Source organism: Mandrillus leucophaeus, unplaced genomic scaffold (genome assembly GCF_000951045.1).
Source record: "Mandrillus leucophaeus isolate KB7577 unplaced genomic scaffold, Mleu.le_1.0 Scaffold565, whole genome shotgun sequence".
NCBI classification, from domain to species: Eukaryota; Metazoa; Chordata; class Mammalia; order Primates; family Cercopithecidae; genus Mandrillus; species Mandrillus leucophaeus.
The window spans coordinates 1,457,224-1,472,089 of NW_012106086.1; the positions used below are offsets into that span (position 1 = coordinate 1,457,224).

Below are 14,866 nucleotides of genomic sequence, written 5' to 3' on the forward strand. Positions count from 1 at the left end.
GAAAGAAGGGGAGGAAGAATGAGGAAGATGGAAGACGAAATTGCCTTAACATCTGAGACTTTTTGTTCTAAGAATATCATTATAACAGTCTAGGTTTTCACTTAACTGAAAAAAAAAAAAAACAAAAAAATAAAAACCAGAAATTAAGTACGAGAATCTAAGTTTGCAAATACTTTAGAAAATCATATTATTTTGGATGCCTGTAGAAAGAAATTCAGTGTGTGTACACAAACTGACATACAGACTACCCTGAGATTTCTGACGTATGTGAGAAATGTGTGAAGTTTTGCTTCTTCCCTTTCAATTGCTGTACCTTCTTGTTTTTTTCCCCTAATTTGTTATGCTGCCTGGAACTTCCAGAATGCTGAATAGAAGCAATAATTCACATCTACAAATATTGAATGTTGTTAAGTGTCAGGCACAACTGGAAGCACTAGGGATGCATTAGTGACCAGACAAAAATCCCTGCTGAAGAGCTGTATGACTTGTGAGGATTTTTTTCCTCTCAATTTATACTGTGGACAATACTTCAAGAGTTTGATATTGCCTAATACAGTTATACCTTTAATGAAGTCTAAGAACTAATAATTAACAAGCAGGCTATACTGCTATTGACATATTCTTCCCCATTCCATTTAACTTATGGTTTGTCTTGACTAGGGAATTATCCTAATGGAAAGGATTTTAATATTCATTATTTTGATAAACTGGAGCAACCCAAGTATAACATCACATTTTTCACCTTAAAATGTACTTTTCATATGTAAGCTATTATTTTTAAAAGGTGACTTTTTAAAACAAAAATAACAGAACCTGCACCCTGTGTAGTCATTGTGGGTTATTATATTCTAATGATGCTATCAATACTCAATTCATATTTTTGAATATTCTTATAAAACTTATAATTTAGGACCCACACGTTAGCTCCACCTCATGGCTTTGCTTTTTGACCCCAATGTTCATTATTTACCAGTGAAATGATTTCTCTGCAAACTGTTACTGACTTCCACATCCTTAGCCACTCTGCTAAATTTTCTCAATAATTTTTGGGTATTCAGTTACTTGACAGTTGGGTAGCACGTGTATCTTGCTCCTCTAAGTCAGTGATGTCCTTTAGGACCCATCCACTTTTCCCAACATTGTAGAGCATCAGCAGTGACACAGAGTAAGCAAAATCATGAAGTGTTTTTATCTCATAACAGCACAGGCTGCATCAAGAGGAAGCGGCTAGGTGCTGGGTAGAAAATCCAATCACAGAGACCTCATCTGCTAAGCTGCACTCAGGGCTTCAAAGAACTCAAAACAGTACCAGAACGAGCTAATGGACATAATGTATTCCTTTCAGGGCCTAACCTAATAGTGAAGCAACAAGCATGGAAAGATATTTTATATTAATTATCACACATACAACTTATAACTTACTTTCTTTGAGAGCTCTGCTCAATTGTTCCATCTTTTCTTTGGCTGTTTTAAGAAGGCGTTGTTCTAGCTAAAAGAATAGAAATAAAGCATGTAAACCATTCTCTTTATTTATTCACAACAGTATAGGTCAGCTCATTTGAAATTATTTGGGACATACCTGATAACTATGCTCGTGGTTTTTAAATCTTGTATAATAGTGCATAAATCTGTCAAGTTCCTGAAATCGTTTGTGTTTTTTCTCAGCCTAGAAAACAAAAGTCCACAAATGACTTTTATAAAAACTAGTGGCTACTAAAATAGTTTTTTGGGGGAATCATTTAAAAGTTTTATTAGTGATAGGTATAGTGCATTCAGATTTGTGAATTATTTTCTTGACAGAAAACAATATTTTCTTTTTTTTTTTTTTGAGATGGAGTCTCGCTGTGTCACCCAGGCTGGAGTGCAGTGGTGCAATCTGAGCTCACACAAACCTTGCCTCCTGGGTTCAAGTGATTTTCCCGTCTCAGCCTCCTGAGTAGCTGGGATTACAGGAGCCCACCACCATGCCTGGGTAATTTTTGTATTTTTAGTACAGATGGGGTTTTACCATGTTGGCCAGGCTGGTCTTGAACTCCTGACCTCAAATGATCTGCCCACCTCGGCCTCCCAAAAGTGCTGGGATGAAAAGCATGAAACACTGTGCTCGGCCTTCAATGTTTTATTATATGGCTTTTTGCTATGGACTAATGGTATTTCCTTTAAAATTCATATTTTGAAGCCCTACCCCCAATGTGACTGTATTTGAAGATAGGACCTGTAAGAAGGTGATAAAGGTTAAATAAGGTCATCAGGGTGGGCCCTATTCTGATAGGACTGGTACCCTTATAAGAAGAGGAAGGGGCACCAGAGGTCTCTCTGTCTTTTCTGGCCACCTGAGGAAATAGTGAGAGGGTGGCTGTCTGCAAACCAAGAAGAGCACCCTCATCAAGAACCAAATTGGCCAGCACCTTGACCTTGGACTTCACAACCTCTAGAACTGTGAGAAATAAATTTCTGTTAAGCCACCCAGTCTGTAGTATTTTCTATGGCAGCTGAGCAGACTAAGACACTTGCTTTACAGTATAATGTAATATTGTATTGTTGATATTAATGTTAAAATTGTTTTTAAGTATTTACAGAGGTAGACTGGGATATATCATTTTTCATACGTATCTTCACCAAAATTAAAAGAAGGAAAATGTAAAAGGGAAAAAGCTCTCAAGTTTACACAGCTATTTTGTTGAAATTAAAGGCTACTATAAAGTATATTCAATTTAATACCTTATTAAGATGAAAATGGACAAAGAAATGCAAAATAACTCCAGTAGCAATGAGCGGCTTAGAGAGATGTCTTGGCTTAATTGGTTCTCTTTACCTCCACAGTCATTTCCTTGGATTGCTCCTCCACATGCTGAATGACTTCATAGCGAGTACATCTGTAATAACCTCCAGTGGAAGAACTATGTTTTTTCCACTCTTCAAGGCATATCCAGCAAAAGTCATACTTGCACTTCAAAAGAAAACACAGATGAAAACATCTCCCCAAAGCAGAAAATTATTTTCTGCTTTATAGCCAACCAATCTGTAAAGATTAAATAACTGTGCTTGTGTGACCAGGAACAAATCTTCTCAAAGACATGCTCTCTTTCTCCTGTTTCCTCTAGAGACATTATCTGCATTATGGAAAGATGTGGGGTAGTTTAAAATTATTGTTTATAGGGATATATTAAAATGTAAAGCATAATATTATGAAGTAATCACAAGGAATCATTAAAAATATCAATAAGATATTCTTTCCAAATAATATCAGATGCAAGTGTTTCATTTTTAAGTGCATTCTAATCTGACACTGGTATATAAAGCTCCACCAGTCTATTTGAAAAACTTCTGGCAATACTGACAAATTGGTTTTGAAACCAGAACTATGCTTAAAAGACCTCTAAGTGGAACAGCTGATATAAAAACGGTTTCCCATTTTAATGTAAATTTCACTGAATTACCATAATTATCAGACAGTGCCAAAAATATGAGCATTCAGTATGAAAACACATCCTTTTTTATGCTTAGGGATTTTTGAGTCAGTTAAAAAGATCTTCCCATTCTGTTGTCTTCAGGTACTCTTTATGGTTTATTTATTTTTTATTTTATTTTATTATACATTAAGTTCTAGGGTACATGTGCACAACGTGCAGGTTTGTCACATATGTATACATGTGCTGTGTTGGTTTGCTGTACCCATTAACTCGTCATTTACATTAGGTATTTCTCCTAATGCTATCCTTCCCCCATCCTTCTACCCCACAACAGGACCCGGTATGTGATGTTCCCCACCCTATGTCCAAGTGTTCTCATTGTTCAGTTCCCACCTATGAGTGAGAACACGCAGTGTTTGGTTTTCTGTCCTTGTGATAGTTTGCTCAGAATGATGGTTTTCAGCTTCATCCATGTGGCTACAGAGGACATGGACTCATCCTTTTTTATGGCTGCATAGTATTCCATGGTGTATATCTGCCACATTTTCTTAATCCAGTCTATCATTGATGGGCATTTGGGTTGGCTCCAAGTATTTGCTATTGTGAATAGTGCCGCAATAAACATACAAGTGCATGTGTCTTTATAGTAGTATGATTTATAATCCTTTGGGTATATACCCAGTAATGGGATCACTGGGTCAAATGGTATTTCTAGTTCTAGATCCTTGAGAATTGCCACACTGTCTCTTCCACAATGGTTGAACTAGTTTACGCTCTCACCAACAGTGTAAAAGTGTTTCTACTTTTCCGCATTGTCTCCAGCACCTGTTGTTTCCTGACTTTTTAATGATCGCCATTCTAACTGGTGTGAGATGGTATCTCATTGTGGTTTTGATTTGCATTTCTCTGATGATCAGTGATGATGAGCATTTTTTTCATGTGTCTGTTGGCTGCATAAATGTCTTTTGAGAAGTGTCTGTTCATATCTTCTGCCCACTTTTTATGGGGTTGCTTTTTTCTTGTAAATTTGTTTAAGTTCTTTGTAGATTCTAGATATTAGTCCCTTGTCAGATGGGTAGATTGCAAAAATTTTCTCCCATTCTGAGGGTTGCCTGTTCACTCTGATGGTAGTTTCTTTTGCTGTGCAGAAGCTCTTTAGTTTAATTCGATCCCATTTGACTATTTTGGCTTTTGTTGCCATTGCTTTTGGTGTTTTAGTCATGAAGTCCTTGGGCCCATGCCTATGTCCTGAATGGTACTGCCTAGGTTTTCTTTCAGGGTTTTATGGTTTTAGGTCTAACATTTAAGTCTTTAATCCATCTTGAATTAATTTTTGTATAAGGTGTAAGGAAGGGATCCAGTTTCAGCTTTATACCGCTAGCCAGCTTTCCCTGCACCATTTATTAAACAAGGAGTCCTTTCCCCATTTCTTATTTTTGTCAGTTTTGTCAAAGATCAGATGGTTGTAGATGTGTGCTGTTATTGCTGAGGCCTCTGTTCTGTTCCATTGGTCTATATCTCTGTTTTGGTACTAGTACCATGCTGTTTTGGTTACTGTAGCCTTGTAGTATAGTTTGAAGTCAGGTAGTGTGATGCCTCCAGCTTTGTTCTTTTTGCTCAGGATTTCTTGGCAATGTGGGCTCTTTTTTGGTTCCATATGAACTTTAAAGTAGGTTTTTCCAGTTCTGTGAAGAAAGTCAGTGGTAGCCTGATGGGAATGGCATTGAATTTATAAATTACCCTGGGCAGTATGGACATTTTCACAATATTCATTCTTCCTATCCATGAGCATGGAATGTTTTTCCATTTGTTTGTGTACTCTTTTATGTGGTTGAGCAGCGGTTTGTAGTTCTCCTTGAAGAGGTCCTTCCCATCCCTTGTAAGTTGGATTCCTAGGTATTTTACTCTCTTTGAAGCAATTGTGAATGGGGGTTCACTCATGATTTGGCTCTCTGTCTGTTATTGGTGTATAGGAATGCCTGTGATTTTTGCACATTGATTTTGTATCCTGAGACTTCGCTGCAGTTGCTTATCAGCTTAAGGAGATATTGGGCTGAAAAGATGGGGTTTTCTAAATATACAATCATGTCATCTGCAAACAGGGACAATGTGACTTCCTCTTTTCCTAATTGAATCCCCTTTCTTTCTTTCTCTTGCCTGATTTCTCTGGCCAGAACTTTCAACACTATGTTGAATAGGAGTGGTGAGAGAGGGCATCCCTGTCTTGTGCCAGTTTTCAAAGGGAATGCTTCCAGTTTTTGCCTACTCAGTATGATACTGGCTATGGGTTTGTCATAAATAGCTCTTATGATTTTGAGATACATTCCATCAATACCTAGTTTATTGAGTTTTTAGCATGAAGGGCTGTTGAATTTTGTCAAAGTCCTTTTCTGCATCTATTGAGATAATCATATGGTTTTTGTCTTTGGTTCTGTTTATGTGATAGTTTATGTTTATTGATTTGCGTATGTTGAACCAGCCTTGCATCCCAGGGATGAAGCCAACTTGATCTTGCTGCATAAGTTTTTTGATGTGCTGCTGGATTTGGTTTGCCAGTATTTTATTGAGGATTTTTGCACTGATGTTCATCAGGGATACTGGTCTAACATTCTCTTTGGAGATAAGATCGCAAATAGATGAAATAATTTTGGCTGGATCCTCAGCTGAACAATAAATAACACTTTTGAATATTTTGCTCACAACACTGCCCTAGGTTTTTCTTCCTGCCTCTTAGAGAATCATTATTACTGCCTCACTAAGCCAGTTCATTTATGTTAATTTTACAGTAACACAGACTTACAAAAATTATTTTGTACCTGCCATTCTTTTGCAAGTATAGTAACAATCATTAAGCTTCAAAGTTAAAAATCAAGTAATACCCAGAACATATTATTATATTTTACTGGAATCTTAACCATTTAAATTTCCTTCATGTCCTAAATTAGGAAAAAAAATACATTTTCCTCTCAATAACTTTAAATAATCATTTTATACATAGATGACATTTCCAATGATAAAGTAAAATAAATCAGAATATCATTATAATTTTAAACCAAAAAAATGTTCATAAATGTAGGTAGGTTATTAGTAATAAAATGTTATTAATAATATACCAGCAGAGTTGTTTTAAACACACTGCTGTTTCTTCCTGTACAAGTAATTAAAGAGGGTAGTTATTCTATCCAGCCTTTTGACCTCTAACATTAATCATTTATATTAAGTATTTTTCAGCCAAGTGAATCTTTGTTGGCATTTTCATTTTCAATATAATAAAGAGTTACTTATTTTATTGCTTGTTTTTTTAGCAGTCCTAAAGTCTGGCCATTGCTTTGGGTTCTTGTATTATACAGGTGTTCCCTGGTATCCACAGAGGATTGGTTCCAGGACCTCCTGCAAACACCAAAATCTGAGAATAATCAAGTCCCCAATATAAAATGATGTATTATTTGCATACTAACCTATGCACATCCTCTAGTATACTTTCAATAATCTCTAGATTACTTATAATATCTTACAATGTATATGCTATGTAAATAGTTGTTATATTGCATTGTTTAGGGGATAATTACAAGAAAAAAAAATCTGTACAAGTTCGATACAGATGCAATTTTTTTCCCTAAGTATTTTTGATCCATGGTAGACTGAATCCATGAATGCAGAACCCAACAATATGAAACTCATCGATACAGAGGGCCGACTGTATGGAGACAGTATATGGACTGGATTTGGGCCTAGTTTGGGCCTTGAGTCTAAGCCGTATGCTCCAAAACCAGCTTCACAAGAGATCTATATAAGGCAGCACTTTGTTAATCATTGGATAACACACACACACACACACAAACTCTCTCAAGACTCTCACTGGGGAAGGTGACTAGCAAGGAAGGATTCATGAATTTCTGATCTTCTGGTTGAATACCACAGATTTTTACCCTTACCTTTTGTTTTTTTGTTTCTAAAGAGATGGTGTTTTTGGGGTTTTGTTACTTTGCTCAGGCTGGTCTTGAACCCCTGGCCTCAAGTGATCCTCCTGCCTCAACCTCTTGAAGTACTGGGATTATAGGCAAGAGCCACTGTACCAGGCCCCCTCAAATAATTTATCCTTTGGATTGACAATCAAACTAAATTAAGATTCCAAATGCAAAGCATGAAAAATCCTCTTTAACTTCTTACCTTAGCACACTGCATGTGATTGCAGCCTTCATTCTTCTGTATTGGAGACTTACAGTTGGCACAAGGCTTGGAGTTAGTTAATAACCAGAGACAATTGGCCGCATCCTCGTAGGCTTCACTAACTCCCACAACTTTGGGATATTAAGCACAAACACAAAAATAAATGATTTACTGTACAACTTCTGGGGGAAAAAAACCCTCCAGACTTTTCTTTGCAGGCTCTCAATTTTAATAAAATATTTATTTTCCGATCAGTGTCTGTGGCAACATTTTTAAACTTCTTCATTTTGAGTAGCCTAATTACAAGATAAGGAACTCTATTCCAAAAGACCTATTCATGAAACCTGGTTTAAGGGCAATTTCTACATAAACTTGTGCCCAAATAAACTGGGACCAAAAACAACATACACAAAAAAGGTTTTTTTTTTTGTTTTTTTTTTTTAATGCAACATATTACTCCATTTAAAATAACTATTGTATCAAAGAAAATTACAGAAAGAACAGTTACTTTAGACGATAATTTACAGAACAGGCCAGACGCAAATATAATTATCAGAAACTCTTTACCATAGTAAAAAGCAAAAAATATCAACATCTTTTTTATCCATGAGTATTCTGGATAAACTTAAAATTAATTCAATGTGACATGTCTAAAACTAAGCATCTCATTTATTATACCCTCTTTCTCTATCATATCTGGTTCCTCTCCATTCCCAGTTCTTATGCTTTAAGGCAGGGTCCTTCATACCTCTTGCCTAGACAACTAAAGCATAGAAAATCAACTTATCTCCCCAGTTCCTTCAAGGGCCCACCTCCAACTACACTGCTTGCACAGTGATTTTTTAAAAAAATCTCTCCATGTGTTTTTCTTTTATTGACACAAAATATTTTACATATTTATGAGGTAGATGTGACTGTAACATGCATAGAATGTGTAATAAGTCAGGACATCTGAAGTACCCATCACCTTGAGTAATTATCATTTCTATGTGTTGGTATCATTTCCAGTCCTCCCTTCTAGTTATTTTGAAATATAAGAAATACTGTCTTCTATCTAACTCTATGTTTGTCCCCATTAACAAACTTTTCTTCATCCTCCAATCCCCTGCCAGCCACCCATCCCACAGTGATCTTTTTAGAATACACATTGCTTAAAATCTTTTAATTTGCTCCCCACTGACTACAAGGTAAAATCCAACTGCTTTTGCAAAGAATATAAAGCCCATTATGATATGGCCCATCTGGCAAGCTCCTCTCACCCTCCATCCCTAATCAAACGTATACTCTTCATTTTCTTAAACTCAAGTTATTTTACTGTAATTTGAGATCCACAATCTTAAGGAATGTCATGGTTTTTAAAGATTCTAAATTTTACATTTTATAAACTTCCCTCTCCCCTCCATGGAGAGTTAGGGGCTACAGAGTTCCAGATGCATAATTAAAAATTTTTTTCCTGCAAGAATGTCAGCAATCAAGTTGGTTTTGTTTTCTTTTCTAACTCTAAGTGCATTGAGAAGCCCTACATTTACTTTACTCAAAGAGATGCCAGAAAATCATTTTAGAATCACTGAAAGTGGCCCATCTAATCAAAGCTTTGTTTACATGCCGACACTTTCAGAAGGGTGTAGGGGTAAATGGTTGGCTCTACTGTCAAAGCAGGGGAGAAATCAGACCCTTTGCATTTTGAAATTCAAAAAGAAGAGTTACCCAACCCCTAGATATAAGCCCCTGGGGAGGGAAGGGGGACAAAGGTTTGGGCTCACTGACCCCTGGGAAGTGGCTCTGTGTATGGATTGGAAGGGCTGAGCACCAGAAGCAGTCCTCTGATGGAGCCTAGCAATACAGAAGTGGAGCTGTCTTGCTGCAAGGAACCCCAAGAGCTTGTCTACTTAAGTTTATATTAACAACAGAACAGTAGCTACTGTTGGACTATAAAAGCATTGGTTTTTAACTCCACACAGCAAAGAGAAACAGTGGTAATGAACTGGTCAGACTTTACTCCAGTTCTGAACACACTTGGTAGAAGATGGTTTGATTAAGCTGTTGGTGGAAAGAATTATCAGATAATTTGGTGGGTGACAGGAGTTTCAGTAGGAACTTAGTATATTTTGGGCTAACAAGGTCGAGCTGTGGAGGCAATTCCACTTACAAAGGGTATTGCTATAATACCTAATCATTTAAGTACACTTCACATTTAAACATCTAATTTTTGTTAAAAGCAGTGGCCTTTTTTCCTCCTTTAGCATCAACATTATTGATAGCTCAGAGGCACTAACATATTCTTATGACTCTTATTGTCCATTGTTATAATAAAGAAAGCACAAAGCCATTAAAACAAAGCAGCAGTGTGGCCTGCAACATAATAGTTTTTTCTTCCACGCTTGGAGAGAATGTGATCTCCTAACTGCATTTTAGTGAACTGCATGAAGTAAATCATGTTCAGGGAATAACCAACTATTACTATGATAAAAACTCGTGCTGGAAAAAAGATCTTTATTTCCAATTCTCTGAACATGCTTATTCTACACATCTATCCCTTATACATACTTTTTTTTTTTTTTTTGAGATGGACTCTTGTACTGTTGCCCAGGCTGGAGTGCAATGGCACGATCTCAGCTCACTGCAACCTCTGCCTCCTGGCTCAAGTGATTCTCGTGCCTCAACCTCCCAAGTAGTTGAGACTAAAGGTGCCCGCCACCACACCTGGCTAATTTTTTTTTTTTTTTTTTTTTAATTTTTAGTAGAGACGGGGTTTCACCATGTTGACCAGGCTGGTCTCAAACTCCTGACCTGAAGTGATCTGCCTGTGTTGGCCTCTCAAAGTAGTGGGATTACAGGCATAAGCCACTGCATCCAGCTTATACATACTGTTCTTAACATCAACAACAGTGTATCTACCTTCAATCTATCGGGTGAGATTTTTTCACCTCTACTGACTTTCAAACTCTTCACTTCAGTTACAGCTCTTATTATATACTGATGTTCTTTCTTTATAATCTAGTGTGCTTAGGTCTCTTTCTAAAATGTATTAACTTCATAATAAAGTATTAAAATATCACAAAATCTAAGATCTATTAATAGAATCAACATGTATGCATGTGAAAACAGTTGCTTTTAAAAACTGAATTTTTATTTTTAATTTTTTTTAGAAATAGAGATTCACTCTATTATCCGGACTGGAATGCAGTGGTGCGATCATAGCTCACTGTAGCCTTCAACTTCTGGGCTCAAGAGATCCTCCTACCTCAGCTTCCCAAGTAGCTAGGACTACAGGCATGTGCCACTATGCCTGGCTAAGTTTTTAATTTTTTAGAGAGACAGGATCTCACTGTGTTGCCCAGGCTTGTCTTGAACTCTGAGCCTCAAGTGATCCTCTTGCCTCGGCCTCCCAAAGTGCTGGGATTACAGGCATAAACCACTGCACCTAGTCAAAGACTAAATTTTTAAATAATACAATTTGAATTCAGTTTACTGAGTATGTCCCATGAAAAATACTGGTCTGAAAAATTTATAAATTAACCATTTCATAAAAAATATAACCATTCCTGCTTCTTGCTCTAATTAGACACAACAGAGGCAATATCAGTGCTTAACAAACACTATTTAAATCTTTATATGAAATTAATTCCTTGAATTGATTTCAGCATATTTTTTCTCATTAATTAGATTTTCTCATCCTGAGTCTCATAATTCAAAGACTTTGGAAAACTGGGCATAAAGAAGAAAACTATTTCATGAAACTACAAATTTGGTTAAACATGCTTATGCCATTTTTTTTTTTTTTTTTTGCATAAAATCCAAAGTAAAAATGCTATGATACAAAGTAATACATAAACTTAACATAGCACCTAATCATATTTTTCCTTTTTGAAATATCATTTTTGTATATTTAATGATGGGGTTCTACTTTAGTATTATAGTTGGCCAATAATTGTTCACTTTAATCCTTGCCCCAAATTTCATAAACATAAGTGGCCATTACTGGTCACCATCTTTCAGTGTGGAAGACACAAATCAGTAGAGGGAGAAAATTCCTAGCCTTTTCTTAACAACAACTGGGACTTTCTCTGCAGCCTTGGCTTGGTTTCCTCTCTGGTAGAACAAACCTCAGGTGTCTTCAGTCTTTTGTCTCCTATCATGTTTTCAAACATTCTTTCATCTTTCCAAATCAAAACCCCCTTTGGGATCTCCCTATCTCTGGCCATCAGAAGTAACCATGTATATACCATGTATACCATTTTCTAGCTTTTCTATTTCTTTCCTCCTCTTAGTATCAGGATCATTATCATGTGGAAGGTCATTTTTTCCCAGTCCTACCCATAATCTGTTCTCACTAGCCAGTCCATTCTCCTTCCCCCGTTCCCTAGCAAAAACTTATCTGTGGGTATGGAATGATTCATCCAATTTTAATATGGTAAGAGATAACTAAAAATAGCCATCAATTTTAAAATACTTGCTTTAAAGAGTTTTTCTGTGTTCTGATACCAGATGTGAGATGGATTTGCTGTGTGGCAGGGCATTTTTGTTTCTCTTGGCCTTGGTATCTCCCTCTGTAAAATCGGGGTAATTTGTGAATTAAAGGCAAGTAGGGAGATGTATTACTCTAATTAGATCACAGGCAAAACAGAAGATTATAATGAACTTGAAGAATTGTGGGAAGAAACCCCAAAGTGGGTTTTGATTTGGAAAGAGGGAAGAATATTTGAAAACATGATAGGATACAAAAGACTGAAGACACCTGAGATTTGTTCTACCAGAAAGGACTACATAAACCTAAAAGATTATACCCATAGTTTGAGACTGCTTGAGTGAATGATCAGCAGTCACCTAGTAAGTGATCTGTTCTTACAGTTGGAACCTTTAAAGACGAACAGGTCTTTCAGGGTAATAGATCAGACTTGGGGATAAAATACTGGGAAAGTGATGTACAAAGCCATTTGATGCCACAGGATAGTAGCACTTTGAGAGGGTCAGTGTGTCGCTTAGTGCCCACAAGGAGATTAGTATTCACCTCGAGTTCCCAGGACCCAGGATCTAGACAGCTGTGGAGATGCTAACTCACCTCGGAGGCTGGGGTGGGAGATTTGGAGGAAAATAAAAGAAAAATACTTGTTTTATATTTCAAACATTGCTGGGCATTTTCTACTCAAGAATTGAATAATATGCTAGACTAATTACTTCTTATGGTGCATTAAACCTTTCAGGCAACTAGCAGGCACACAAGGTTTACTACTTAAGGCTATTTAATATATCTTATAACTCTCCTCTGTATGCCCCCTCCCACCTGAATTACCCATCTTAAGCCTTCATATCGTCTCACCTGGCCATTCTGAAGTTGTCTCAGAACTAACATTCTTACCTAGTTTCTCAATAGTCTCCATTTCATCATCCATACTTCTGCCTGAGTGATCTTTGTAAGTAAGCATCTTCATTCACCACTCTCCTACTTAAAACTCCTTTTCAGTGTCTCAGGATAAGGTCAGATTTCCTAGCATTGTGCATAACCACCTCTTTGTGCCCAATGCTTGATTTGGATTCCTGTCTGCACAGTCTCATCTCTTAGTGCACCACTAAACTGACTGTAAGAATTATTTGCAGTCCTTGAATATGCCAGGCTACTTCACAATGCCACTTCACCCTATGCCTGGAATGTCTTTCCTATTCTGGTTTATGTGAAGAGCATCTATCAGCTTTCAACATGCAGCTTAAGCATCAATTCTTTAGAAAGTGTTTCCTAACCCTCTCCCATAGATAATTGGCCTCCTCCTTCTTTGTCCTTCCCCTCCCCTAAAAGTTATCACATACATGAACAACGTTCTCTCACATTCAAAACACATTTTTCCTTAGTTTTGTATACAGTTGCCTCTCTAATATATAAACTTCAAGAGCATAGAGGGCATCTTATTTTTGGATTCTAACATAAAACAGCACTCAATAAACGTTAATTAAATAGCGAAGATAACATTTAAAATCAACAATTTATTCCTAAGTTTCTTAGCATCTTTTCTGAGTTTCAGACGAACACTTATAAAATTCCACAGGATATCTCCACACATATGTTCTGTAAGTACTTCAAGTTCAGAATGTCCACACCAAAACTCATTATTTTCCCTGGAAAGTTACTTGTTTATCTGAGTTTCCTGTTTCACTAATGGCCTAATTTACCCTCTGACCCAAACTAAAAATTCACCTTCCTACCTTTAGTCTATCTTTTCAATTCACCCTTCATACTCACCAGTTATCTTGACAAAAATAACTTTTCTGATACTGCCACTTCTCTACTCTACACACTTTATGGCTTATTCTATTAGGAGGATAAATTCAAACAATTTGGCAATAACACTCACAATCTGGCAACACCTACCTTTCTAGTCTCATCTCTTTGCGAGTTTCTCCTATGGACCTTAACCTTAAGTTCTTAAAGAAATGTATAAAAAAATGTAGGTAGGTGGCCAATAGCAAGCCATTCATAACAGAAATATAAATATTTCTAGCTGCCAGAAGCAAGAAAATAAAGCAAATTCCAATTGTTTTGTCACATCTAAAGGTGTTGCAGGGTAATGGTATGAATCTATTTGTGGAAGACAAACGCATATACACACCCATACATATCAGGAGAATAGGGGAAATGTGTGGGTATGAAGAGCAATGGCTAGTAAAATGAATCTGTGGGACAAACACAATCTATAAAGGCATTTTTTTTTTTTTTTAAATGGAGTCTTGCTCTGGCACCCAGGCTGGAGTGCCGTGGGGCGATTTGGGTCAATGAAACCTCCACCTCCTGGGTTCAAGCGATTCTCCTGCCTCAGCCTCCTGAGTAGCTGGTATTACAGGCGCACACCACCATGCTGGACTAATTTTTGTGTTTTCAGTAGAGATGCAGTTTCACCATGTTGGCCAGGATGGTCTTGAACTCCTGACCTCAAGTGATCCACCTGCCTCGGCCTCCCAAAATGCTAGGATTACAGATGTGAGCCATTGCACCTGGCTTAAAAAAATCTGTTGACTAAACGATGCATGAACAAGACAAGAACGTTTAATCAGGCTTCACTATAAAATATCCAAAGATCATCCACTTCTCTTTGCTCCTGATAATGGACATGAAGCCTTCTCAACAAGTGAAAGGGATCTCCCTCATTATCAACTAATAAGTGGCATTTTGGTTTATACTGTAGTCTCTTCTCCATGGGTCAGAATAACCCTGAGTCAGTGGACAAAATGAACCTTGTAGATCTAAAATGCTGAGGATCAGCCCTCAGGCAGTGGTAAATTCCCTGATATAA

The 14,866-nt window shown here is 37.0% G+C and overlaps 1 protein-coding gene across 1 annotated transcript in view; it reads right to left on the bottom strand.

Moving 5' to 3' along the window:
- ANKIB1 (ankyrin repeat and IBR domain containing 1) overlaps nt 1-14,866 on the bottom strand; it is a 48,328-nt gene that overhangs the window by 11,924 nt on the left and 21,538 nt on the right. The window contains exons 7-10 of the mRNA XM_011998285.1: nt 7,584-7,714; nt 2,816-2,950; nt 1,580-1,666; nt 1,423-1,489 (exon numbers count right to left, since the gene is read on the bottom strand). Coding sequence (XP_011853675.1) covers nt 1,423-1,489; nt 1,580-1,666; nt 2,816-2,950; nt 7,584-7,714 — 420 coding nt within the window. The remainder of the gene's footprint in view (nt 1-1,422; nt 1,490-1,579; nt 1,667-2,815; nt 2,951-7,583; nt 7,715-14,866) is intronic.